Source organism: Onychostruthus taczanowskii, unplaced genomic scaffold (assembly GCF_017590055.1).
Source record: "Onychostruthus taczanowskii isolate IOZ18803 unplaced genomic scaffold, ASM1759005v1 scaffold17, whole genome shotgun sequence".
NCBI classification, from domain to species: Eukaryota; Metazoa; Chordata; class Aves; order Passeriformes; family Passeridae; genus Onychostruthus; species Onychostruthus taczanowskii.
In genome coordinates, this window is record NW_024498906.1 from 1,183,612 (window position 1) to 1,206,181 (window position 22,570).

General features: G+C 36.6%; 1 protein-coding gene across 2 annotated transcripts in view; it reads right to left on the minus strand.

Annotated features, from left to right (window-relative positions):
- Positions 1 to 2,522: 2,522 nt before the first annotated feature.
- The window catches only part of ADGRG2 (adhesion G protein-coupled receptor G2), a 58,387-nt gene continuing 38,339 nt past the window's right edge, over positions 2,523 to 22,570 (minus strand). The window contains exons 11-28 of one of the 2 annotated variants that reach the window (XM_041399995.1): positions 21,970 to 22,009; positions 21,810 to 21,844; positions 20,391 to 20,473; positions 19,682 to 19,742; positions 18,509 to 19,197; positions 16,680 to 16,878; positions 16,197 to 16,353; positions 13,972 to 14,121; positions 13,632 to 13,754; positions 12,453 to 12,498; positions 12,244 to 12,347; positions 11,475 to 11,599; positions 10,437 to 10,705; positions 9,643 to 9,742; positions 9,067 to 9,341; positions 7,446 to 7,547; positions 6,543 to 6,695; positions 2,523 to 3,490 (exon numbers count right to left, since the gene is read on the minus strand). In XM_041399995.1, coding sequence (XP_041255929.1) covers positions 3,381 to 3,490; positions 6,543 to 6,695; positions 7,446 to 7,547; positions 9,067 to 9,341; positions 9,643 to 9,742; positions 10,437 to 10,705; positions 11,475 to 11,599; positions 12,244 to 12,347; positions 12,453 to 12,498; positions 13,632 to 13,754; positions 13,972 to 14,121; positions 16,197 to 16,353; positions 16,680 to 16,878; positions 18,509 to 19,197; positions 19,682 to 19,742; positions 20,391 to 20,473; positions 21,810 to 21,844; positions 21,970 to 22,009 — 2,821 coding nt within the window. In that variant the 3' untranslated portion in view covers positions 2,523 to 3,380. Of the gene's footprint in view, positions 3,566 to 6,542; positions 6,696 to 7,445; positions 7,548 to 9,066; positions 9,342 to 9,642; positions 9,743 to 10,436; positions 10,706 to 11,474; positions 11,600 to 12,243; positions 12,348 to 12,452; positions 12,499 to 13,631; positions 13,755 to 13,971; positions 14,122 to 16,196; positions 16,354 to 16,679; positions 16,879 to 18,508; positions 19,198 to 19,681; positions 19,743 to 20,390; positions 20,474 to 21,809; positions 21,845 to 21,969; positions 22,010 to 22,570 lie in introns of both variants that reach the window. The other variant, XM_041399994.1, reaches the window with a different exon arrangement.

Sequence of the window (22,570 nt, forward strand, 5' to 3'; positions counted from 1 at the left end):
TGGCGGCGGCCTCTCCCCGCCCTCACGGCGGAGCGGGGCGGGGCGGCAGCGGCCTCCGCCCTCAGGCACCGCGGGGACACGGGGACACTCCTGCACAGGGACCGAGCAGAGGGAGGGCTGCTGGCGTGACAAAAGCCCGGCTGCGCTTGTAAAAAATAGTTTCGATTTTACAGAACCTCTTCGTAAGTTCATAAAATAAAGCTGAGAATACCAGAATACTTGTTGGAAGCTTTTCTTTCCCCCAGCCTTAAAAAAACCCCACCGTTTTGAGATCTGATCGATGTTGCAGAGTAGCCGAAGGTGTGATATTAACTCAAAATTCGGAAAGAATTTTTTTCCCGTTGTCTTTTTTTACTTTTTATTTTTATTTTTTTAAATTATGTAGTATTAGCAGAGTTCCTATTGTAACTTTTCATTACTGTTCGTCCTTCATTGCCCATAGCTGACAGTCGCGGTCGAGGTAGCAGCGTTCAGAGCCGCGTTCGTTCCCTCGGCGGCGGTCGGACCCCACCTCTGCAGGCTCCGCACAGCACAAGAGGACAGAGCTCGGAGGTTCAGCATCTCCCTCTGCCAGAGCCGTGCGGTGAAACCTGCGCCGAGCCAAAACATGGACCAGCTCACTGCTCCCCTGAGCTCCGCACCGGCCTCCCCCTTCAGCGCACCGCTTTTTACAGACTGCACTTGTGCACCAAGTTTGCTGAGCAGGGTGGTGCCAGCTGTACACGGCAGGTTGCTCTTTATCTTTTGACTAAGCTTAAAAACTCCTTACAGATCCCCCGAGTTACCTTTGCAGCCACAAACTAATGCACAGAATTTTACTTGGTGCTCTGGGCGGGTGTTGCAGCTTTCCCCGAGCTCTGGGTGTCCTGCCTAAACAAAGTCCGGGAGACCACGTACCAAAAGGATACTGTAACACCCAGTGTAAAAACACGTTTTCAGCTAGTTTGATGATGAGATAAAATATTACGCTAAAATATTATGCTGGTGCAAGTGCAAATTTTTACTACAATATGAGCGCACTGTTAAGTGGCAAAGTCAGAAAGGACTCCTCTCCCCTAGGAATATATAAAATAAAAATTATGTCAAGAATCCTAACACATTTTAGTGTGTAAAAATAAAAAAAAAAAAAGAAGACTCCAAGCAGGTCACTGGAATATGTGTATTCATAGGGAATTTAATTACTGAAGCTAAACTCAGCTATGTGCTTTTGCTTACAGCATTCCTTTGGGAGAGCTTCAGCAGTCTTGAGGGCAGGCATTGACTGGACTAACGTCAGGGTTTTCTCTGCTAAAATCCAGATCTGTTAGAACCATGCAAGATAAAATATGTAGCAGAGAATAAACGCAAAAGCTGGGTCAGCTTTTTCTCCAAGAGGTGGCATACCATTGATCCTGTAATCTGAAGAATTGTAACGCAGCCCAGTATTAGTGACACATGTATCTAAAAGACAAAGTTCATATATTTTGTGTTGTAGTTGCTGCAAATTTATTACTTTTTTTACAGTTGAAAATATAAATATAAGGACATTAAATAAATTTACAAGAAACACTGCAAAGGCAATTAGCTAAATAGTTAAAGCATTCACAGAAATGTATTCCAGCTACTAGCATTCCAGGATGGGCTTTTACCAACATGCAGCTAAAACCCTGTGGATAAACACAACAAATACTCTACATTCTCACCTTAAAAAGCATAGTCAGAGTAATTTTGGATGTAAGTAACTGAAAGAACCTGTGATGCCCATAGAACAATGGGGTTTGAGCACTGAAGAGGTTCAATTGCTAACTCAAACAGAGCCCTGGATAAGAGGCCTGTAATTCATGCTTTTTGTTGAGGAGAGTGTTTGCAGGGCACCCAACTGAGCCCTCCCCACCAGGAAAGCAAAGCCCTTGCTCCCCATCAGCATGCACCTGCTTCATGCAGCCCTCTTTACAGGGCCTGGTACTCTGCAGTCTGGCACCAGTTTGTCCTAGCTTGCTTTGGGAGCATACAACTTTTGCCCAAGAATGCAAATTGAAAAAGCAGTGGCCATAGCTGCACGTGTGTATGAGGAAGAAGAGGCAAGACCAGGGCTTAGGCCAATTTCTGTTCAGGAGGAATCTTCTCAATGTTGCATGGACTTTCAGCTGTTTTACACAAAGAGCCCAAATCAATTTTTTTCCAGTAAATGTCACAAGAGGAATGAAATTTTGCTTCAGGAATTACTGAGCTAGCGCCTCAGTATTTGGTTTGCCAACCACAAGCCAAAGCACAAGCAGAAATACTCATTAGAATAGCTCAAGAGCTGCCCCTTAAAAAACAGCCATGCAATGAAACAAAAAAATTCTCAGCTACTAAATATAGCAGCTGTCATTTATTATTTCTATTTTTTCTTCAACTTGCCTCCCCACCCCTCCAAACTTCTCTTCTTCCATCATTGCAAATGAAAAATGGCAGTGTCTCACCACTCAATATAAATACTGACCCTGGTGAAATCAATGGCAAAAACTGATGACTTCACTCAAGCCACCAACACAACTTAGTTGTATTTAATAACTTACTGACTACTTTATTTAATACTCCATTCATGGCATTCTACTTGAATTACACCCAATTTCTATCCCTCTATGGTGTACTAGAAGGTAGCTAAAGGCTTCAATCGGCCTTCAAAGCCGATTGTGTTTGTTATTTACAGTTCTGCATCTAGTGAGTATATTCAAACCACTGTAAGTGATCCACTTACTGGACAAGTTTTGTAGCATTCTGTGTTAAAGATCATTAACTAAAAAGAAAAATGCAAACTCACAATAAAAGTTACAAACAAAATACCAATTATTTTTCTATACATAGGTATATTTAAATTTATATTACAAGAAATAAATATAAAAGTACCATTGAGATGCTTAAAGGTTGATATTTTCTGCTTATGTACATTACCGAAGAGTTTCCTACAAAAAGATACAAAAGGTTGAAGACAGTGTAGCTAACATTTTTAAAGTTAACATTGTTTATATGCACAAGTTGTAACTTTCTACATTTATACAGTACTACTAAGCATTATACCCAGATAAACTTAATTGCAATGAAAAAAGTCTAAATAAAACTTTTGTTTAAATGTTAAAAAACCCCTCAAAAAACCCCATTCTGATGAAAAAACAAAACGGAAGTGTGCCAGCTGTAATCTGACATCCAAGACCTTGTCAAAATAGTAGGTTCCTTTTCTTTTTTTTTCTTTTTTTTATTTTTTTAGTAATTGTCCTTGTCAATCCATTGCATGGCTGCCTTGAAGTTCCAGTACCATATATTAAATAAAACCAGTTCTTGGTCTGCTCACATTATGTAAAACTGCTAAAGTAAAACTCTACTTCACACTGTAAAACAATGTGCTGTTTAAAAGGAAATCACATTTTCTCCATAGAACTTAGGCTTCCTCTCTTTGAAGTCCTTCTGAGTGAGATTTGGCTTTTTTGGCTGCCAGTATCATCCTTGTCTTGGAACACAAGTTGTTTGCCTGAAAAGTCATGGAGACACACATCACCATTCTGTACACTGAAACAAACACCATTCTTCTCACTGGAAAGATGGCCTGTTGAAACAAAAAAGTGCATTCCCTATCAGAAAGGTTCAGAATCAAGCCTCCCATACTTTTTTAGTCACTATAGGGAGTTCATACACTCTCATTTTATACCTGCAACAATTTTAAAATGTGTATTTTTGGTAAATGTTTTGTATAAATGTCTTTTCCTGTGTGAAATCCTGATATTTGAGCGATGTTAATATATTTATGCACAAGGATTCCATATTTTAAGCAATGAAGGTCACAATTCTCAAAATATAGACTTGACTTGGAATAAGTATTACCAGATAAGATACAAAATACTCCTCATTTTAATGATTTGCTTTATTGAATTAAGTTTTAAAGGTGTCTCAAGTATGCCATGCATCTGAAAGAAGAGTGAGTACAAGGAATTCAACTGACAGCATTTACGTCTGAAGGACAATCAGAACAAGGCCTAGGTTTGATCATGGGTTAAAACCATACTTAGACTACAGAGAATCTTACACATTTAGGTGAATCCACAATGAACACATCTAATACCATTGCTGACTGAAGCCTTTTTATGAAATGCTCCAGAAATTTTTAGTTCACTGGTTAAATCTCCTGCCCTATGCATCATGTTCTAAATATTATTAATGAGAATTTGGGTTTTTTTTATTCTAAGTACTTGTGCAAACACTTCAGTTTAGACTTTTTAAAAAGTCACTTATTAATTTAAGCAGCCATCAAGCACTTAAACGTGAGCAGAAGAGCTTTGTTCATTAATTCAAATAAGAAAAAGGTTGATGAGAGAAAATAACCATACTTTCCAACACTGATATTGTTGTTTAACCCCCTGCCTGCCTAACACTGTTTTATCTTAGGAGTGTTCAGAATAGCAGTGCCCTAATGTTAGGGCAAAAGCTGAGAAGAAAATAAGGCTTTTCTCTGAACAAATTCAAAAAGGTTCCTCAGTGAGGAAATCTGCAGGTTCAGTCATGTGATACCTAATTGTAGTTTCTGAAACATGCAAATTTGAAAGAGAAAAACTGAAAATAAAGAAATATTAGAATGCCATGAAAAGATGAAGTCCAGTAGGAAAGCAAAGTCACAGGCTATACAGACATCCCAAACTTACCACAGTAAGTCATTCAGTCCTGAATCTGGAATAGCATTTCAGTAGAAGCAGTGAGGCTAAAACCATCAAGTGTTTACAGCTCAGTGTATTTATGACATAGGTCTTAATTTCTTGAGTGTCTTTGGTTTTGGAGGTCACTTTTTAAAATGAAGTGTTGCAATGTTATTTTCAAGCTCCAGCTTTGAGAGAGCAATCAGGTGCAGCAAATTAGAAGGTCCCAAGTTCCTAACAGCAGTCTAATAACTTTTGGAGGCATTAGCCCAGCTTTTCTGAGATACAATTGCCCCATGTTTGGAAGACTAGGTGTAAGAATTGCCTCCAAGAGCTTTGTTGGAAGCTATCCAAGCACAGGTTTAGCCTCTTCTTACAGAAGTCCTAAGGACCCAGAAGAATGATTTAGTCAAGCTATGCAGGCAAGTTATCCTACAACCCTCTTGATATGAATGGAGAATGTGGTACGAGGTCACAGCACTTGAAATAGACAATAAAATAGGAAATTAGGTGGGTCACCAGAGACATCCATGTTTGTAAGTGTACAGGAACAAGGTTTTATCAAAGTTCTTTCAGCTGCTTGTGTCTAAGAAGCTTTTAGCACAGGACACACAGACACACTGGAAAGGTCTGATTATGTGAATATAGTAGGACAGAATTGGAGCACAGCCAACAGAATTGGCATCACTCAATGGTTTAGATCATCAATTTCGTTTCTCATTCCAAAATACCCAAAAGAACAAAACTTTTTCCAGAGACCTGCAACAGGCTCATTCATTCAGTTGCTACAACAAACAAGTTCAATAGAACATTTCTGCTCTTTCTTTCTGTTGAGAAAAGCAGCCAAAATGCTTTTGTAGCTTGGTATAAGCAGGTCAGATGTTGCAGGGAGAGATGGCTTCTTTCATCAGAGCAATTAACATATCAGGGACAAAAGAACCCTACAGACATGCAGGCTTTTGCACCTGAAAATTTCTCTCTTTGAAAGGAAATACTTCTACCTAAAAATATTGCCTTACTTTGTGTCTAATAGTGAGTGTCACTGGATTCTGGTTCTCAACTGATCTGTTAGATAAAAAGTATGTTAATCATTGCATTATGTGGTATCCAAACAGGGAGATTTTACAAAGGAATGTGAAGGAAAAAAAAAACCAACAACCTCAATTTAGAAAGCTGTACAGGGCATCTCCAAATGCAATCTCCTGAAGTGTTGTGATTGCTCTGCAATATGCAGTTAGTACACTCAAAGGAACAGTAATCTCTAAGCCACATATGAATTCCATAGCTTTTACTCTGTACATCTGAGAGGTTATCTGCTGATATAATCTTGTTCATTATGTGTTGTCTGCTGACAGCATAGGCCAAGAAATGAGGACAACACAGCCTTTCCAAGCATGTTCAACAAATTCATAATAAACATTCTAGTTGATGACATGACTTCTTAGCCTCAACCCTTGATCAGTTGGGAAAAATACCTCAGGCACACAGGAGTAACGTCTTCTGAGTTTTGCTTGACTTAGGATTTTATACATTACAGATTTGTAAGTTATTTTTCTGTTTGAAAAATTGATTAGTAAATCAATTTAATAATTTTTTATTAATTAGTAATACTAATTACTAATCAGCACCATGACATGTGCCCTACAAGAGTGTGAAGAACTAGATTATATTCACTCAAAAAGGGTCAGTTTTTAATAAGTACTTTCAATAGTGATTCATATCTAGCTTTCTCAACAGACAAATAAGCCACAGCAAATTGCAAGTGAAATTGAGCACAGTGCTACTTCAGCTGCTCAGGAGGAGCAGAGGGCAGCAGTGCCGAGTACAATACTGTGTTAGAACAGGAAGGATGGAGAATTTTACTTCTGAAGAAATACTATTTTGCATTATACTTACCATTTCCATTTGCATGGACTGAATAATCATTATTCATTAGCAGTGTTGTAGAGTTAGTGGAGTTACTGTTTGATTGCAGGGAGTTGGAAGAACTGGATACTCCTTGATTTACAGTCTGCTTCTTTAAACCATTTGTAGCAGTTCTACTCCAGTCTAAAACAGGAAATAATACAACTCACACAAGCACTACATAAAAATATAGTTAATAGTGCAAATGAATTGATATAAAACCAAGGCTTTACACACTTGCGGTATTCTAGACAGAATTATATTGTAAGAATTTAATGAGTCTTGATGTTTAAAATTATTTAAATTTAGCTCCTTTTCCCTTGTCCCTTTTTAAAATGCAAGCAGGCAACTGTCATAGTTTTACAACTGCAGACTAGATCCAAAAAATAACTGAAGTGCAGTTGAGTCTCTAAGTGAAAGTGTATAAAAATACATGCCCTTACAAGAGGAAAACTACTTAGTAACAAAATAACATAAAGTAATTAATGTCTTTTTTGGTATGAACCATGCTTCACTTTCTTTTTGTGGAAATAACTGGTAAAACTATGGCTGACCCACAAGCTGGAATAAATCTTACCGTTTCTAACTGACCAAAAGTCTTCTGCAAAGACATGCCTTTACCCTGCAGTGGAAGAGGTCATCTCTTAGCAGTTAGCAGCTTAAGGCAACAGCATGTAGACATGCAAGCGCTGCATCGGCTACCACCTTTAAAGAGTACAATTTTGGAGGTTTACTGTATCTTGGATAATAAATTATAACTGCAACTGCAGCAACATGATCAACTGGGTTTTTTGGAATTTTTTTTTGTTTTTCTGGTTTTGGTAATTATTACAAATGCCAGGAACTTAACACTAAATATAAGAATCCAGAAGTTAAAAAAAATTTAATATTTACCAGAGTTTTCAGCCAGCCTGAATTTCCCACAACAAAGATATCTTCTCCACTGTTTACGGACATTCTCCTTTGTTACACAATAGAAGATGAAAATGAAGAACCCTGCAAAGCAATAACATTAAATATTGTTGCAAAATTCACTTTTACTACTTCGTAATGAACAGTGTTTTGATTTTCTTTCATTTCTTTTAAATTTCTACTAAAAAGTAATGACACCTTTCTTTGCTGAAAAACTCTGAATGCTGCAGAGCACTTTTTCCTTACATAGATTAGAGGAATCATACACACAAAACAAAAACCAACAAATACAACCAAATACACGAGGTACATAAAGTTTCCTTTTATCAAATCAAAAGGGAAAAATTCTGCTGATCTTGAAATTTACTTAATGCTTTTGGAAAAGAATTCAAAGCAATGTCAAAGAGAGGGTGTATACCACACTATCAGACTATTAAGCCTTTTTAGCACATCCTGTTACATCTTTTATTAGCAGCTAACTTGTTACCAGCAATGCTACAAAATTTGGAGCACTCATCCAAAGAAAATAACTCATATCTAAAATAATAATAAATGGTACCCCCTTTACCACAATTTCAAATGTTCGTTAGAAGGGATGGTGCTCATCCCATCTCCTACCAGTGCCTCATTAAAGTCTCTTTGTCTATTCCTCATTCACTACTAACTACTAACTGACACAGGGTGGCATCCAACTTTCCCTGCTAGAAGTTCATGACAATTGCCCCCATTTAAGGGAAGGGGGCACTGAATCTTTGCACAGTTTCCAATCTGAAATGGGAAACAGTTGTATTAGGTTTAGAATGAATAGTAAATAATAATAAGTCAACACAGCAAATAGGGGAAAGGTGTATACATTGGAACAGAAACTTTCACTGCCTTAGTCTCTCTGGGAAGCCATCCAGTCAGTCATCCAAGTGCCATTTAAGCAGAAGTTTGGATCCAAACTTCAGAAGGGCAATTCAGGTATATTTAGGACACTGGGGACAGCTACAATACCTCCTGTTTATATAAAAGTCTATGCAGCAGCTCTGCTTTTGGATACGTCTAGTAGCACCCTGGCCTTTGCAAAACTTTATGTTTTCATATCTACTTCTCATATATTCTTAAGTACTTTATAGGCCATACTTAACAGTTGGGTCAATAACTTTTAGATGTTTCAGCCTTGCCTGTCTCAATGACCCTTTGCTGAATGTCAAACCTCCCCCAGAAGCCTTAGGGGAACTGAAGAAATTATACTGTTTTCACTACACTAATTGCATTATAATGTGAACACTTAAAGTAACCAGGTATTCAAAACACATCTGTTTATTAGTGGAAACACAGTAATTTCCAGGGATATCTGGTTTGTATACACTTTTAAAATAAAAATATTTATAAATATACCATACCTGTATAAATAGTATCTAGTTTTTTGGTACCTTATCATAACAAAACTGCAATTTAAAGTTACTATAAAGCAGTATCATCTCATGTCTAAAATAATTAACATGCTAATGCACATATCAAATTTAAATTTTTATTGCTGAATCAAGAAAATGATGTTTCAAAATGTTTGGTTGGTTATATTATAGACAGGGAGCCCTTACACAGAGGACAAACTTACCTTGCAAAGTGTTGAAAATGGTAAAGAGGTAAGTAAATACTTCATTCACTGTGAAGAAAGCAAACCCCCAAGTAATTCCCAACAAGAATGTGAGGCCAGCAACGCTCCTAAGATCTTGGATACTGGTTTTCCTTTGAGCACCGAGTTGTTTCCTCTTTTTGATACGACACAGCTGGATCAGCACAACAATGAACATGCTGATATTGATCAGGAATATCAGGCAGAAGTATCCCACAGCAGTAATATAGAAGACAATTCTATTTTTGATCCAGCAGCTAGAACAGAAGAACAGTCTGTCAACCATTATCAGAAATAGAAACTAAGTGAAATAAATGTGAGACTTGCATGCAAACCATTTTTGCCTTTTACAAAAAAAGTATCTTTTTTGACCACAGGATATGAACCTTCATAAAGGCAACAACCCTAAAACACATGAAGTACTGTAGAGTTATACATTTCAAAGCACTACTATGGCTTTGTTGCCTTCCCCCTCTTTACTCTAAGGAAAAGCAATTTGTAGGTCCTCCCTCCACCCCCCCACCCTCACGTCCCCCAAAGCACCTCCCTTTAACTCACAATTCATCAGGTCCATTTATGGAAACCTTTCCAGTGGTTATAAGTCCATAATTATCTGGTGATACTGCCAACACGATGGACACAACTACTGCTGGTAACCCTAAGAGATTATGAGAAAACACATACATAAGAATCCTAACAGAGACAGTATTATGAGAGCTTGAAATTATTATATTTTGCTGCAAAATCTACATATTGTTTCTGAAATCTGGCTGTTGAATTCTGCTGACTAGTAGCTGTCTGAAAAATTGCAGCATTCAAACTGCTCAGGAGCACAACTGGCAAATAAACAAGAGGAGTCCTTCACAGCCAGTTCCTAAACTTTCTGAATAAACCAACAAATACCATCATTCTTCAAATTGATTCAGACTATCTCTTACAGGATAACCAATTTTCTTTCTTACATATTTTTAAGGAACAAACAGGAGATAAAACTCCGGCCCAGAATGTCTTCATCCTCTATCCAGTCAGATCAGGTTTTGCTGCTTTTTGTTAGCAACAGTGCTATTCCAGAAATGGAATATATACTTATTGGCATTTATTTTCAGAATAATGGAAACATCCACATTCAAAATTGGTTCTATTGTACTAGCACAAGGAAAATTCATTATCACTCTGCATTGCAGAAACTTCAGTTCTGCAGCTGGGGGGACTCCATGCCTCAGAAAGGTGGAACATATATCATAACATTTAATGATTGCCTAATTTTAATTTCTAACCTGTATCACATTCACTGAAATACTTGATAAGAGGAATTATCTATTTAGCATAAAAAGGGAAAAAAAAATACATACCCCAACCAACAACACAAAATTTAAGAATGTATTTCCGTACATAGGTGTTAAAGACTTTCACAAGGGCCAGATACATGTGGAAAGCTTCCAGGCCCATCCAGGTAAAGGAAACCAAGAGGAAATAGTGAAGAAATACTGCAACTGCAATGCATAGGCCTCGTGTATCATACAGAGCAATCCATGAGTCAAGGAGAAAAACTAAGTTGAGTAGAAGTAATGCAGCACACAGCTGAATAAGTATTTTGGAAGGGTAGTCTCTCCGGATTTTCCTAAAAAAAAAAAAAAAAAGAAAATTCATGAGATGACATCAGCTGTCCATGGATCCCTGGCTTACTTCCTCTCTTGCAGTCCTTGGCATTCACAAATGACAAGGAAAAAAAAATTACATTTTCATTCATATACAATGCTTCATGTGTTGCATTTCTACACGGAAAGAACAATTTACAACATACTTCCAAATTAATGATCTGTATGATATAAAGTTTTCTAGAAAAGGTTACATAAATACAAATAATCTTGGAGTCAAAGTGTTTAGCACCATGGTTATTTTTTTTCCATTGTATGTTTGACTTCTTGTTACATTGCTACCCAAACCAGAAGGTGTCTGTTCTTTATTGCTAAACTAGATCAAGATTTTTTGACTGGGCATCTAAAGCCTTGATAGAGACAAGTCCCAGTCTTAGAATAATGAGAGAATAAAGAAAGAACACAAATGCTTTTAAAAATGCTAAAATTCTGTACTGCTTTTTGTATGTTGTATCTTAAATATATTCCTTCATACTTCTATTATGATAATCCATTATAAAATACTTCAGAGTGCTACTTCTTCACTTCTTACTGCCTAGAGATTAATGGTAATTCACTTGTTCGTAAGACTAACATTTCTGAAAACTGAATCAGCATCTTCCTGGTGGACTGGCCAAATCTGTGCATTATTTGTGGGGACAGAATCCATAACTATTGAAAAGGATTTCTCAGTGAAGACTACAATCAATCACAACTCAAGAATAATGGGAGCTCAGCTGAATGGGTACTTACTCAAAGGCTATGTAGGTCACAAGAGTAACAGAAAGAAAAATTGCAGAGAGACCACAGCCTATATACGATATAAAAGTCAGTACCAATTCTTGTGTGGGATTCAAGGGAGTATTTCCATACAAGTCCTAAAAAAGAAACAGAAGTTATTTTCAGAGAACAGGTTTATTAATGGGAAAATAGAAAGAAAAATTCAAAAAATCAAAACACACCTTTCTCTCTACATTTACAAAAAAAAAAAAAAAAAAAAAAAAAAAAAAACTAATTTCTTTTTTTAGTGCCTCTTAAAAAAAAAAAAAAAAAAGACTCAATTCCTTTCATCATGGCTCTTAAAAAAGGTTAGATGAAAAAAAAAGCCAATCTAGTCTTGTAAAGAGCAGGGACTCCATGATCCTTTGGGTCCCTTCCCGTCCAGCTTGAGATATTATTTTATAATTCTCTGACCCTAATTGTGAAACCCCATTTGATTAAAAACCTGTTTTAAATTTTATTTCCTAAATTTTATTTAGAGTATAAACAGCTGCCTCAATGCAAAAGCTGCAGCACTTAAAGAATCTTTTTTCCTCCAGTGGAACCCATGGACTCCCATTCAACAAGGAGTTTAAACGTGTGCCTAACTGTATGGCTATCTGTACTAACACTAAAGTGAATAGAACCTGAGTATTATTTATTAGGTTGTATGGGCTTATTGGGTCTTGACTTGCTTAAGACAACTCAAGGTTAAATACGTTCTTGAACAAGGGCAAGATTGCATAATTTTGAAAATAATTACCATCAAAACTGCAAAACTTGTGAGATGGTTGCATGAACAGACAGTTTCATTTACTCTACTTTCTTTGACTGTGCAGCCTTCATATGACCAGCCTCCATGTCCACCTGTTAAAAAAAGCAGCTTTGTTATTCATAAAAGGCTTCATTTATATTAACATGAATTAACATAGCTAAAACAGCATAGCATCTTGGGTGATCTCAAGTACTTACCATTTTTATTAAAGTCCCAAAAAACACATCTAACTGTCGAATTATCCTGTTTAGGAGTAAAAACAAAAAAAACCCACCACGTTACTAAACTGTGAGTTTAGGATCAAATGATTTATGAATGATCTACAAAATTCAGGGAAGAACAAACACTGTATACAGCAAATATGCCTATTCTATGTGAACACAAGATCAATTTAGGTGCATTTAAGGATTAATATTGCAAATTACACGTAAAAACATGCTGAACAGATTTGAAGTCACCAGACAGGAGCTAGCACTTTTGCTTATGCAAGATTCTGTTCCTAGTAGAACCTTTTGAATGCTCTTTCAATGTCTTCCCATACCATACAAATTCTTGGGATTTTTCCTCCTTCTGGACTTTGTAACTTTTGAAGTCACGACCACACAGAAAAGGAAAAACCTTTTCATTTGCAAATATCTGGTCACTTCCTACCATCACGATGTTAAACACACACAGATTTCCTCACACACATGCAAATTCTGTACATACCAGCAGCAATACACTATATTGCTATAAAAACTAATACTTCTACAGTTATATCTCAAAACTTATTATGTCAAAACAAGTAAAGACACCACTAAGCCAACTCCTGAAAAAAGCTCCAGATGCATTAGTGGAATCCTCACATTTTTCAGTTTATAATAATTGAATATTTAAAACTTTCTTAAGATATGAGATAGAAGACTTTAATCCTTGATGCTCCTTTCAGAAAGAGATGGTGTGCAAGACTCCTAATACTTCCAGATGACACAATCCTGTGTTTCAGTTCCCCTAAGAAAAAAGACTTATTTCTTTTCTGGCCATGCAACACCCACAAATGTCATGACTGCAGCATCTGCCATAGCAACCCATAGTGTCAGTATTCCCTCTAAGAGCTTTTATTCTTTGTAGAATAAAACAGAAGAGTAAGTAAGAAAGATAAAAGCTGGATGAATTTGGAATAGAGCAAAATTACTTTACACTACTTGAGAACCAAAATTTATACCAGCGGCAAATAAGCAAACAGGAGTGATTTTTAATGTCTGGGTGGAGATGAAATGTCCACACTAGTAAAGCAGAACAAGCTGACCTGTATTCTTAGTAAAATGTTTCCACTACAACAACTTCAGTGGAAACGACAAAACTGTACTTTAAGTCTGCCAAAATGTAAATTTTACCTGATTAGGCTTGATATTCTGCAAAATGACAGTAACATTTGCTGTTAAGTTACTAATTGTGAGGTTAGCAACACTTGATGATATAACACTGCTGATTAAAGATGCATTCTTCAAGGACAGATCCTGGAATGACAAAAAAAGCTCCAGATTTTAAAATCTTAAAGGAAACAATACTAGAGTACAGCACCCACAAGCTCATTTACTATGTGGAGAAAGCACTGGACAAAAGTAATTATTTTTAAGTCAGAAGTTTTAAAATGTGTTTTGTGGGGAAAAAAATCTATTCATATTTTTCTCTAAACTTGAATTTAATCCTTAAGAACAGTGGGCCAAAAAATACCTGGAATACAGTGGTCTTTTTAAAGAAGTTGAATATAATTCTAGAAGCCAAGTCCAACTCTTCAGTGCGTAAATTTTTCAGCAACAATGAAGGAAGTGTAATTGATCCAAGATTATTTAAATTCTGAATTGGCTGAACTCCTAGAGAGATCTGAAAAATAAATACGAGGATTATGCTTTGTTTCAGTCTCCAAATAAATAAATTATTACTTATTTTCAGTTTAAAATTTCAAAATAAATACCTCATTAATTACTGTCACAAACCCACGGCTGCTCTCATTCCTCTCCCACTCCAATGCATAAATAGCACTTACAGGACTGAAAAGGATGCATCCCATTTCAGGTCTGCCTACCACTGGCTATAATCTGACCAGTGGAAAATAATGGAAAATAATCTGGCTTTAGCCATTTCCCTACAGGGACATAACACACCACTGTGTGTTTTGTATTGATTTGGAAAAGGTGAGGAGCAAAAACACAGGTAATTCTGTGTAGCTGTAACTGTGTAGGGAGATCAACAGCATGAAAGCCTGCAAAGAATTTTTATACTCTGTAGGGAGTATGTCAGAATTCAGAAAAAGCTAAAATAGCCATTATTTGTCAATTCCTTTTTTTGTTCAGGAGGTTAAGTTTATGTTCTTAGATAAGAACATAAACACTAACTTTTTGATCATCTGGCAAAAATTACAAAAGTAAACTGGATAAGCTACAATTCAGGTACCTCAAGAGTTTAGTGATCTTATACTGTACAAAAAGAGATCTGAACTTTCACCCATTTTATGTGCTGCACATTTTATTTGCTGTGCTTACAGTCCAGGGAGCTTTGTTTAGTACAGAATCTCTCAACATTCCTGTCGTACATTAGTCCTTTACATACAAATATCATCACCTCAGAGTTCCTGGGAGATGTGAAACATTAGTAGTACTTCAGAAAGAAATTATCTGAGTATTGAAAGAATGGCTGTAATAAGAGTAACAATGTGAACACCCCAGAGTGCCCTAACAACGTGATTTAACTCATCTGTTTAGACCAGCGCACTCCAAATGTTTTTGATCATGCCTCCCCTAAAAGTTTTTGAGCATGAACCCCAGTATACACCTACCCATAAGTTACATGTATCAATTAGTTCACTAATATATTATGCAAGTTATAATTTTTTTAAATTAAGGAGATTAAAATTACTTTTTAAAATGTATTTTTTATTTATTATAAATATAAATAACATTTTCCTACACTGCACTGGACTGTTGTGTGCACACCCTGGTGTACTCAAACCCCAGTTTGGAGATCATTGGTTTAGACAGCCACCAAAGAAATCCTGAATCAATTCCACAAAAGCTCTCCTGTTGCTCTAGTTTGAATTAGATGATATTTATTGAAAATTTTCAGTGTTTCATTGCCAATGACATGAAATAAAAAATCATTCCTTAGTAAGTATCTGTATGTCAGCACTAGCATCTCCTAGTCATCTCACATTCATGCACTATATATTGCTAAGAAATAGAAAGGAACTCAAATGTTAAACATTTATATAATTTTCAGTAACACAGAAAAGTTCCAGTACTACATATGGCTTACGATACATTAAGCTATTTTCTTCTCTGAGGAGGCAGAATGTGTCAAAACTGGTCCAAAACTTTCCATCTCTCCTTGCTTAAGCCTCCAAGGCTGGTATTGTCCATTATTTTCTCTGTCAGGAGGGAGGTTTTGAATGAGATAAAGGGGATCCAACCAAACTTTCTAAGCACTTCTTTCTTGGTGAGATGCCATTCGTGACAAATGTTCTGAGCATCATTATCCAAGCAACATACATAATAGTTCTTTTCTGGAACCCTCTACAATTATTTCCTTCTAACAGATGAAGCTGTCTGGCAACACTCCTTGACAAATGTCAGCACTCTCATGGTCGTTGAATAAATGATTCAGGGGGCTTGAGGCAAAGTTATTCTGCCAAGCACTTTGTCCATTCTGGTGTTCTAGCTGTACCCTGTCCAACAGCTTATTAGTTCTGCCAGTTTCTGCTAAGTCAGCTCTCTTTTACACCTATTTACACAGTTGAAAATTAAAGGAAAAACTGTGAAGGGCTTAAAAAACAGTCTGAAACTAACATGAACTAAAGATCCCGACACTGACAATAAACAAACACATATTCCTATAAATATAAAACTATAAACACTTTAAAATAAATGTTTGACAATTTGTAGGTATTGTAAGTATTTTGTAACCTGGAGATCAGTTGAGTCCTGGACAGCAAAGGACATTTCGTTGGAGCGGATTCTGTTGGTTTTGACAACTGCCAGAGCCAAGGAAGGGGAGACAAATTCAGCAGATGATGTTGATAAGTTTAGTTTTAAGCCAATATAGTCCACCAGCTTTATAATTCTGTTAAGAAAAAGTATACTTAGTATTACCAAGCACATACATCCAAAATTCTCAAGCAAGTTACTGTTATGGAGCAATAATCTGAGTGTAATGCAAAATGATCACTTATTATGGTGTCAATAGAAATATCCCCACTATTTTCTGTGGCATTATATTATAGTAGAGCTGGTAACATTAGAATGATAGTCCTTCCATTTTGAATAACTACGTAAAAGAACAAGAAATATTCTTCTGAATTATGATTATGAAAAAGTGAAACTTGCTGAAGGCAATTTGTCAAGACAATAAATACAACACTCCTGTAATTTATTGCCAAAATGACCTACCTGTTAGAAATTCGTGGTGGTAATGGCTCAGAAGCAGTGAGGATAGTGCTCACCTCACTAACCATCCTTTCTACATCTTTTGGCTCTATTTTTCCAGCTGCTAAATCATTTTCTATTTTGGACACGATTTGCTCAGCTGTGGCGATACTAATTGTGGTGTGTACAGAAGTTATATTTGTGGTAGCTGAAAGGGTTTTTCCTGTGACAAATGAAAAGTTAAACGATGTGTTCATAAAATGATGCAAGCTAGGAGAAGCAGAAAAATTAAACAGTTCTCTTGATTAAAAAATTGTATCGCTACTCGTAAGGGTTCTCAACAAGTCATGTAATTTCTCCCTATCAGCTACTTTGCAGACAGTGGTAATTTAAATCTCATGAAAACATAAAGCAAGGTTTCAAACTGCCAACATCAATTTCATGGTTTATTGATTTCAAAGTACCTCACATCAGACATTAATATATATTTAATATATTAAATTTAATTAATATATTTAATATATTAAATAACCTATTATTTTGAATTTTTAGCCACTGAACGCCTGAATGTAGAGTAAAATTAAGATAGTGTCATAAATTTGAAAAGAAGCTTGTGTAGAATTTTCATAAGAAAATACACAGCCACTAAGAATGTTTCCAGTCAATGACAGTATTTTAAGGATGATCCGGCATTACTGTGCAGTATTTTAAATATTAGGTTAGTTTAAAAAAAAAAATCTACCTTGTTCTCTGACTTAATTTTTTCAGTCCAAAAGCCACTTGTTCTCATGGGAATTGAGCACTGTCCCTACCTATGACAGTTACAAACAATGGTGTAGGGTGAGGTATCACCCACCACGCCCAAAGGCATTAGAGTGTATTTTAAAATACATGCACATAAAGTGAAAGTTGTCTCAGAGTTTTCACACAAAATAGAATCACAGAACCATTTAGGTTGGAAAATACCTCTAAGATGAAGTCCAGCCTTTGACTAAACATCACCTTGCAAACTAGACCACAGCACTGAGTTCCATGTCCTGTTGTTTCCTGAACATCTCCAGAGATGGTGACTCCACCACATCCCTGGGCAGCCCATTGCAATTCTTAACAGCCCTTCCAGAGAAGAAATTCTTCCTGATGTCCAACAACCCCCCTGGCACAGCTTGTGGCCATTTACTTGTATCCTGTCACTGGTTGCCTGGGAGAAGATGCTGACCCCCACCTAGCTACAATCTCCTTTCAGGGAGTTGCACAGAGTGATAAGGTCAATCCTGAGACTCCTCCAGACCCTTTCCCAGCTCTGTTGCCCTTCTCTGGACTCACTCCAGCACCTCAACGTCCTTCTTGTAGTGAGGGGTCTAGAAATGGACAAGAGGTGTGAGGTGTGGCCTCACCAGCGCTGAGTACAGAGGACAAACCCTGCCCTGGTCCTGCTGGCCACACTATTGCTGATACAGACCAGGATGCCATTGGCCTTCTCAGCCACCTGGGCACACTCTGGCTCGTGTTCAGCCACTGTCAGCCAGCACCCCCAGGTCTTTTTCCTTTGGGCAGCTTTCAGACACTACTCCCCAAGCCTGGACTATTCCCCAGGGTTGCTGTGACACAAGTTCAGGACCCAACATTTGACATTGTTGAGCCTTTCATACAGTTGGGCTCAGCCCATCAATCCAGCCTGTCCAGACCTCTCTGTAGAGCCTTCTTACCTTCCACCAGATCAACACTCCCATCCAAAGTAATTCACAATAATTATAAGGTCATGTTTCATATATATAACACTGTTTAATGAAGTTTAAAAGCAAATCCAGTATATGGCATTCAAACAAAAATAATTATGTACTTTTCATATTTACCTGGGGTCTCATGGCCATCAGCAGTAGAATGAGGACGAGAAACTGAGACAGAATGGTTGACAGGACTAGCAGTAGGGGTCAAAGATATTGTGAAAGGAGTAAGGGGAACAATAGGTACTGTACTGACATTTTTGGGACCAGATATAGGTTGGCTTGAAGCAGGGGGAATTTGTGCAACAGATTTGGTGATAGCCTCAAAGGGGCTATTTACAATTGGAAGTTTGTGAGGTTCAGAAGAAGAAAGTGAAGAATGTTTAGTGTATTCTACAGAAGGAGAAAGTATTGTAACAGTCTTGTTAAGGTGCACAGCATCAGATTTGATTGAGAAAGCAGCATTCGTGACAGATTTTGTTGCAGGTATGGGAACAGTGATGGATTTATTGGAAGTTACGGAAGCAAAAGTTGGCATGGTAGGTTGAGCAAGAGACTCAGAAGAGGAGCGTGTAGTCGTAACACTGGTGGAAGGCATAGAGTTTTCAGAGAAAGGGCTTGTAAGGGGAGATGTGGAAAGAGCTCCAGAAACATAAATTTCTGTGAATGGTGGGATCAATGGTCTAATTGTGGGGCTTTGTTTAGCAGAAAGTACAGTGGGGGGAATAAAAGAATTAGATTTGAGGGAAGTCTTTTTAGGGAGAGAAGGAGAACGAGGGGAAGGAACCCATATAAAATGAGGTGGCACTTGTATAGTACTGTAAAAGAAAAAAAGGTACAAAAATCCAGGTTATGTTTAACATTTTTTCTATTTTAAAGAAAACAAGTTACAATAGAGGAGTATATATATATAAATTATATGGACATACTAATAATAATGTATGTTTTAAAATCAATCAGATTGGATGTTTCATGCTCTAATATTTAGAATGTTCTTACATTCTCTTTTGCTGTAGTTGTTAACTAGCAAGTCCATAAACAAATACTACTACTGCCTTTGCTGCCTGCTCTGAGGGTGAGCTGCTGTTGAACACAAAACTAGATTCATCACAGAAAAAAATGAGAAAAAGGGATAAGAAGGGAGGGAAGGGAAAGAGGGAAGAAAGAGGAGGGAGCTACATTGGAAAATGCTTTTTCTTGTGGAGGCCTTTCTGGCTATTACACTGAAGCATGGAAGTTGACTCTAGCCATGTATTAGGAAATTTAGGAAATAAGCAAGTCAAATTTGGTATTTATACTTACTACATTCGTAATTCTTCAGCAGTCAAGGAACAGTACTTCAGTGATGAACAGCAGCACTGATCTGAGATGATAAAGAAGCATTATCCTTAAGCATAACAACTGCTAATACCACTATGTAGAATATTTAACCATGTGCATTATGTCTTTAAACAACACTATATACTGCATAATTTATTTTGAAGCTTCTTCTCTAATTAGTTTTGCCAAACAAATGAACCTCTTGATCAGTCAGAATATTGCCGTACGCCAGATTTTTGTTCAATGCCTGACAAGCTCAGATTTCTCTTTTTCTTTTTTTTTTTTAATTTTAAACAAACCAAAATGCAACATAACAGCTTTTGAAACAGAGACAAATGGTATGAGCCAGTACTCCATCCTGTCACAATATCACTAAGAAAGGTTGGCTACTTAACACTCTTTTCAATTGAGATTGTCATTTCAGCAAGACATTTATGTTCTCATCTTATTTTATACCTAATCCATTCAAAGTATGCTCTTTTAAAGTAGCTGGCAATTTTATACTGAAATGTTTCAAAAATTTATTTCGCATACACCCCCAAAAATCAGAAGGCTGCATTTTTATGTACTTATATCGCCCAAAACAAAAAATATTTGGATTTAACAGTAACTATCTTGTCTTTTTAGCTACTTGAAGACCACAAATCTTTACATAAAATTGTGATGAGACTGTGTTCAAAGCATAACTTACCAAGTTGACTTATTTTTGCTTTCTGTGTTAAACTACTTATATTCTCTCTCTCAGCCAGCTTCATTATGAAATTGCAGTGTGTACTAAAAGAGAAGAAAAAAGCTTAAGACTCAAGAAACAGCGCTGCCTCATATTTCTAACACATGGAAATAACATCAAATGCTAAATTAAAGCACATTAGTACAAATGCTAAGTGTAAAAGCACATTATTTCTAGGCTCCGTCAGATTTGGGCATATTTTTAGTGCACATAAACCACTATGCCAGGCTGATTAAAAGCATAATACATCAGTTTGTGGCACTTATTGTCCCTTCTCTCTACTATGTCAATTCTTAAATGAGGTCCTCCCTGATCAATGCTGGCCATTAAAGAATTGATAATTTTGTAAGGATAATAAAGTAATCTCTGCTGTTAGTGTAAATATGCCAGTGTTTATGAAACCTCCACCACCAGAGGAAGCCAGCATTCTCTCTCGACTTTACAGAAAACTTCAGTGACCCATTCCATCATGTAACTCCATCTTTACGACTGTAGTTTGAGGACTTGGAGCCCTGCCTAAATTAGGGAACCTCCAGGAAATTTTTCATATTCAGCAAATGCAAACATAGAGATGAATGAAAAGGTTTCTTTCCAGCTCATAAGAATTAAAAGATTACTCTGGCAACTGCCAGTATATGACATGAAGGGGTGATCTGACCACTTTCTATTTTATTTGAGTGTTTTGGACTTTTCTTTCATCCTAATCCAGGAAGATAAAGTCCAGATTCAAGTATTTGGGGAAATGAAGTTTCATTTTATTTTAGAATACAGAGTTTCCAAGCTGGTCATTTTAAAGGACAATTAAATCGTGAGTAGCAATTAAACTGAGATATCATCTACTTTTTAGGGTTTCCAGGATCACCTCTCTGGAGCAGCTTTGCCATTCTGATCATCCATGGTTTCCAGACTCTGAACTGTTTACTTCCTCAGGCTCCCCCTACCCCAAGGACAGTTGGTTTCCCAAGCTGAAGAACAGCTTGGGATGTCTCAAGCAAATCCCTCATAAAGATTGCATTGCATTCACAAGTTCTGGAATTCTGATGCTCCTAGTTACATGACTCAGGTAATACCAAGATGCAGAAGAAATCTGGCAGGGAAGCCTGGGCTTCAGCAGAAGAGTAATGAGAAGCAATACATCTGGGTTAAACAAAACCAATAAACTCTAAAAGGTTTTTTCAAAATCACTAATGCCAGGACAATATTCAGAAATGAGAATTTCTTTGTTAACCTATACATATTTCTCTAGCCTGTTTCTTGAACTTCTGAACTTCCTAGAGAGTTTGTCTTTTTCTTCTGCTAAAGAGCCATGCATGCTTCACATATCACAAGACAATATATGAGCTTTTAAATATTTTTTTCTTTAAAAATTTACAAACAAACCTCTGGTTTTCTGCACTGCATTCCATAACAGAGGACTGTAATGACAAATGAAAACAGAAAAAAAAAAAAAAGGTTTATAAAGAGAAATCAGGAGTGATGCTTTATCAGAAGTAAGTTGGAAAAAAGTTTTCCAGAGAGTAACAACAATCAGTAATCTTACCTCACTTACTGCTTGCAAGGTTTTGTTGAACTCTGAAATGCTTTAAAATAAAGTATTACTGTTATGGAGGAGTTTTAGTTATGTTTCTAAAAACAATGACAACAATTTAATTTAAAAAAACAATTACAGAGAAAAAATATTTTTCCAGTTAATCAATGATTTGTTAAAGTTAGACCAGTTGTAATACTGCAAAACCACCAGCATTAAACATTTGAAGAGCTGACTTTTATTAGTCTCTCCACAAACTAAATTTAAACCTCTATCATCACATTAGAACATCAACACATTGTAAATGTTATTTAAAAGAGCAGTAGATAAATCTTAATGTTGCCTTTTGTCAAGCATTACTTGGAATAGAACTCTAAATTTATACTCAAAGCCACAGAAATAGAATGAGTAAGAAATTTGGATTTCTTCTACAAACAAGACTTACAAGGCCAACCACATATTTTTAATTTTCAGGGAAGGTTTGGGAAATATTCACTCATGCAAACCTCCCCTTAAAAAGACTAGGAAAGAAAAAATGAAGCCAAAATAAACCATAGATATGACTTCAAGAATATTTATTAAAGAACATGCAGCTAGGAAGGTTCTCTTCATG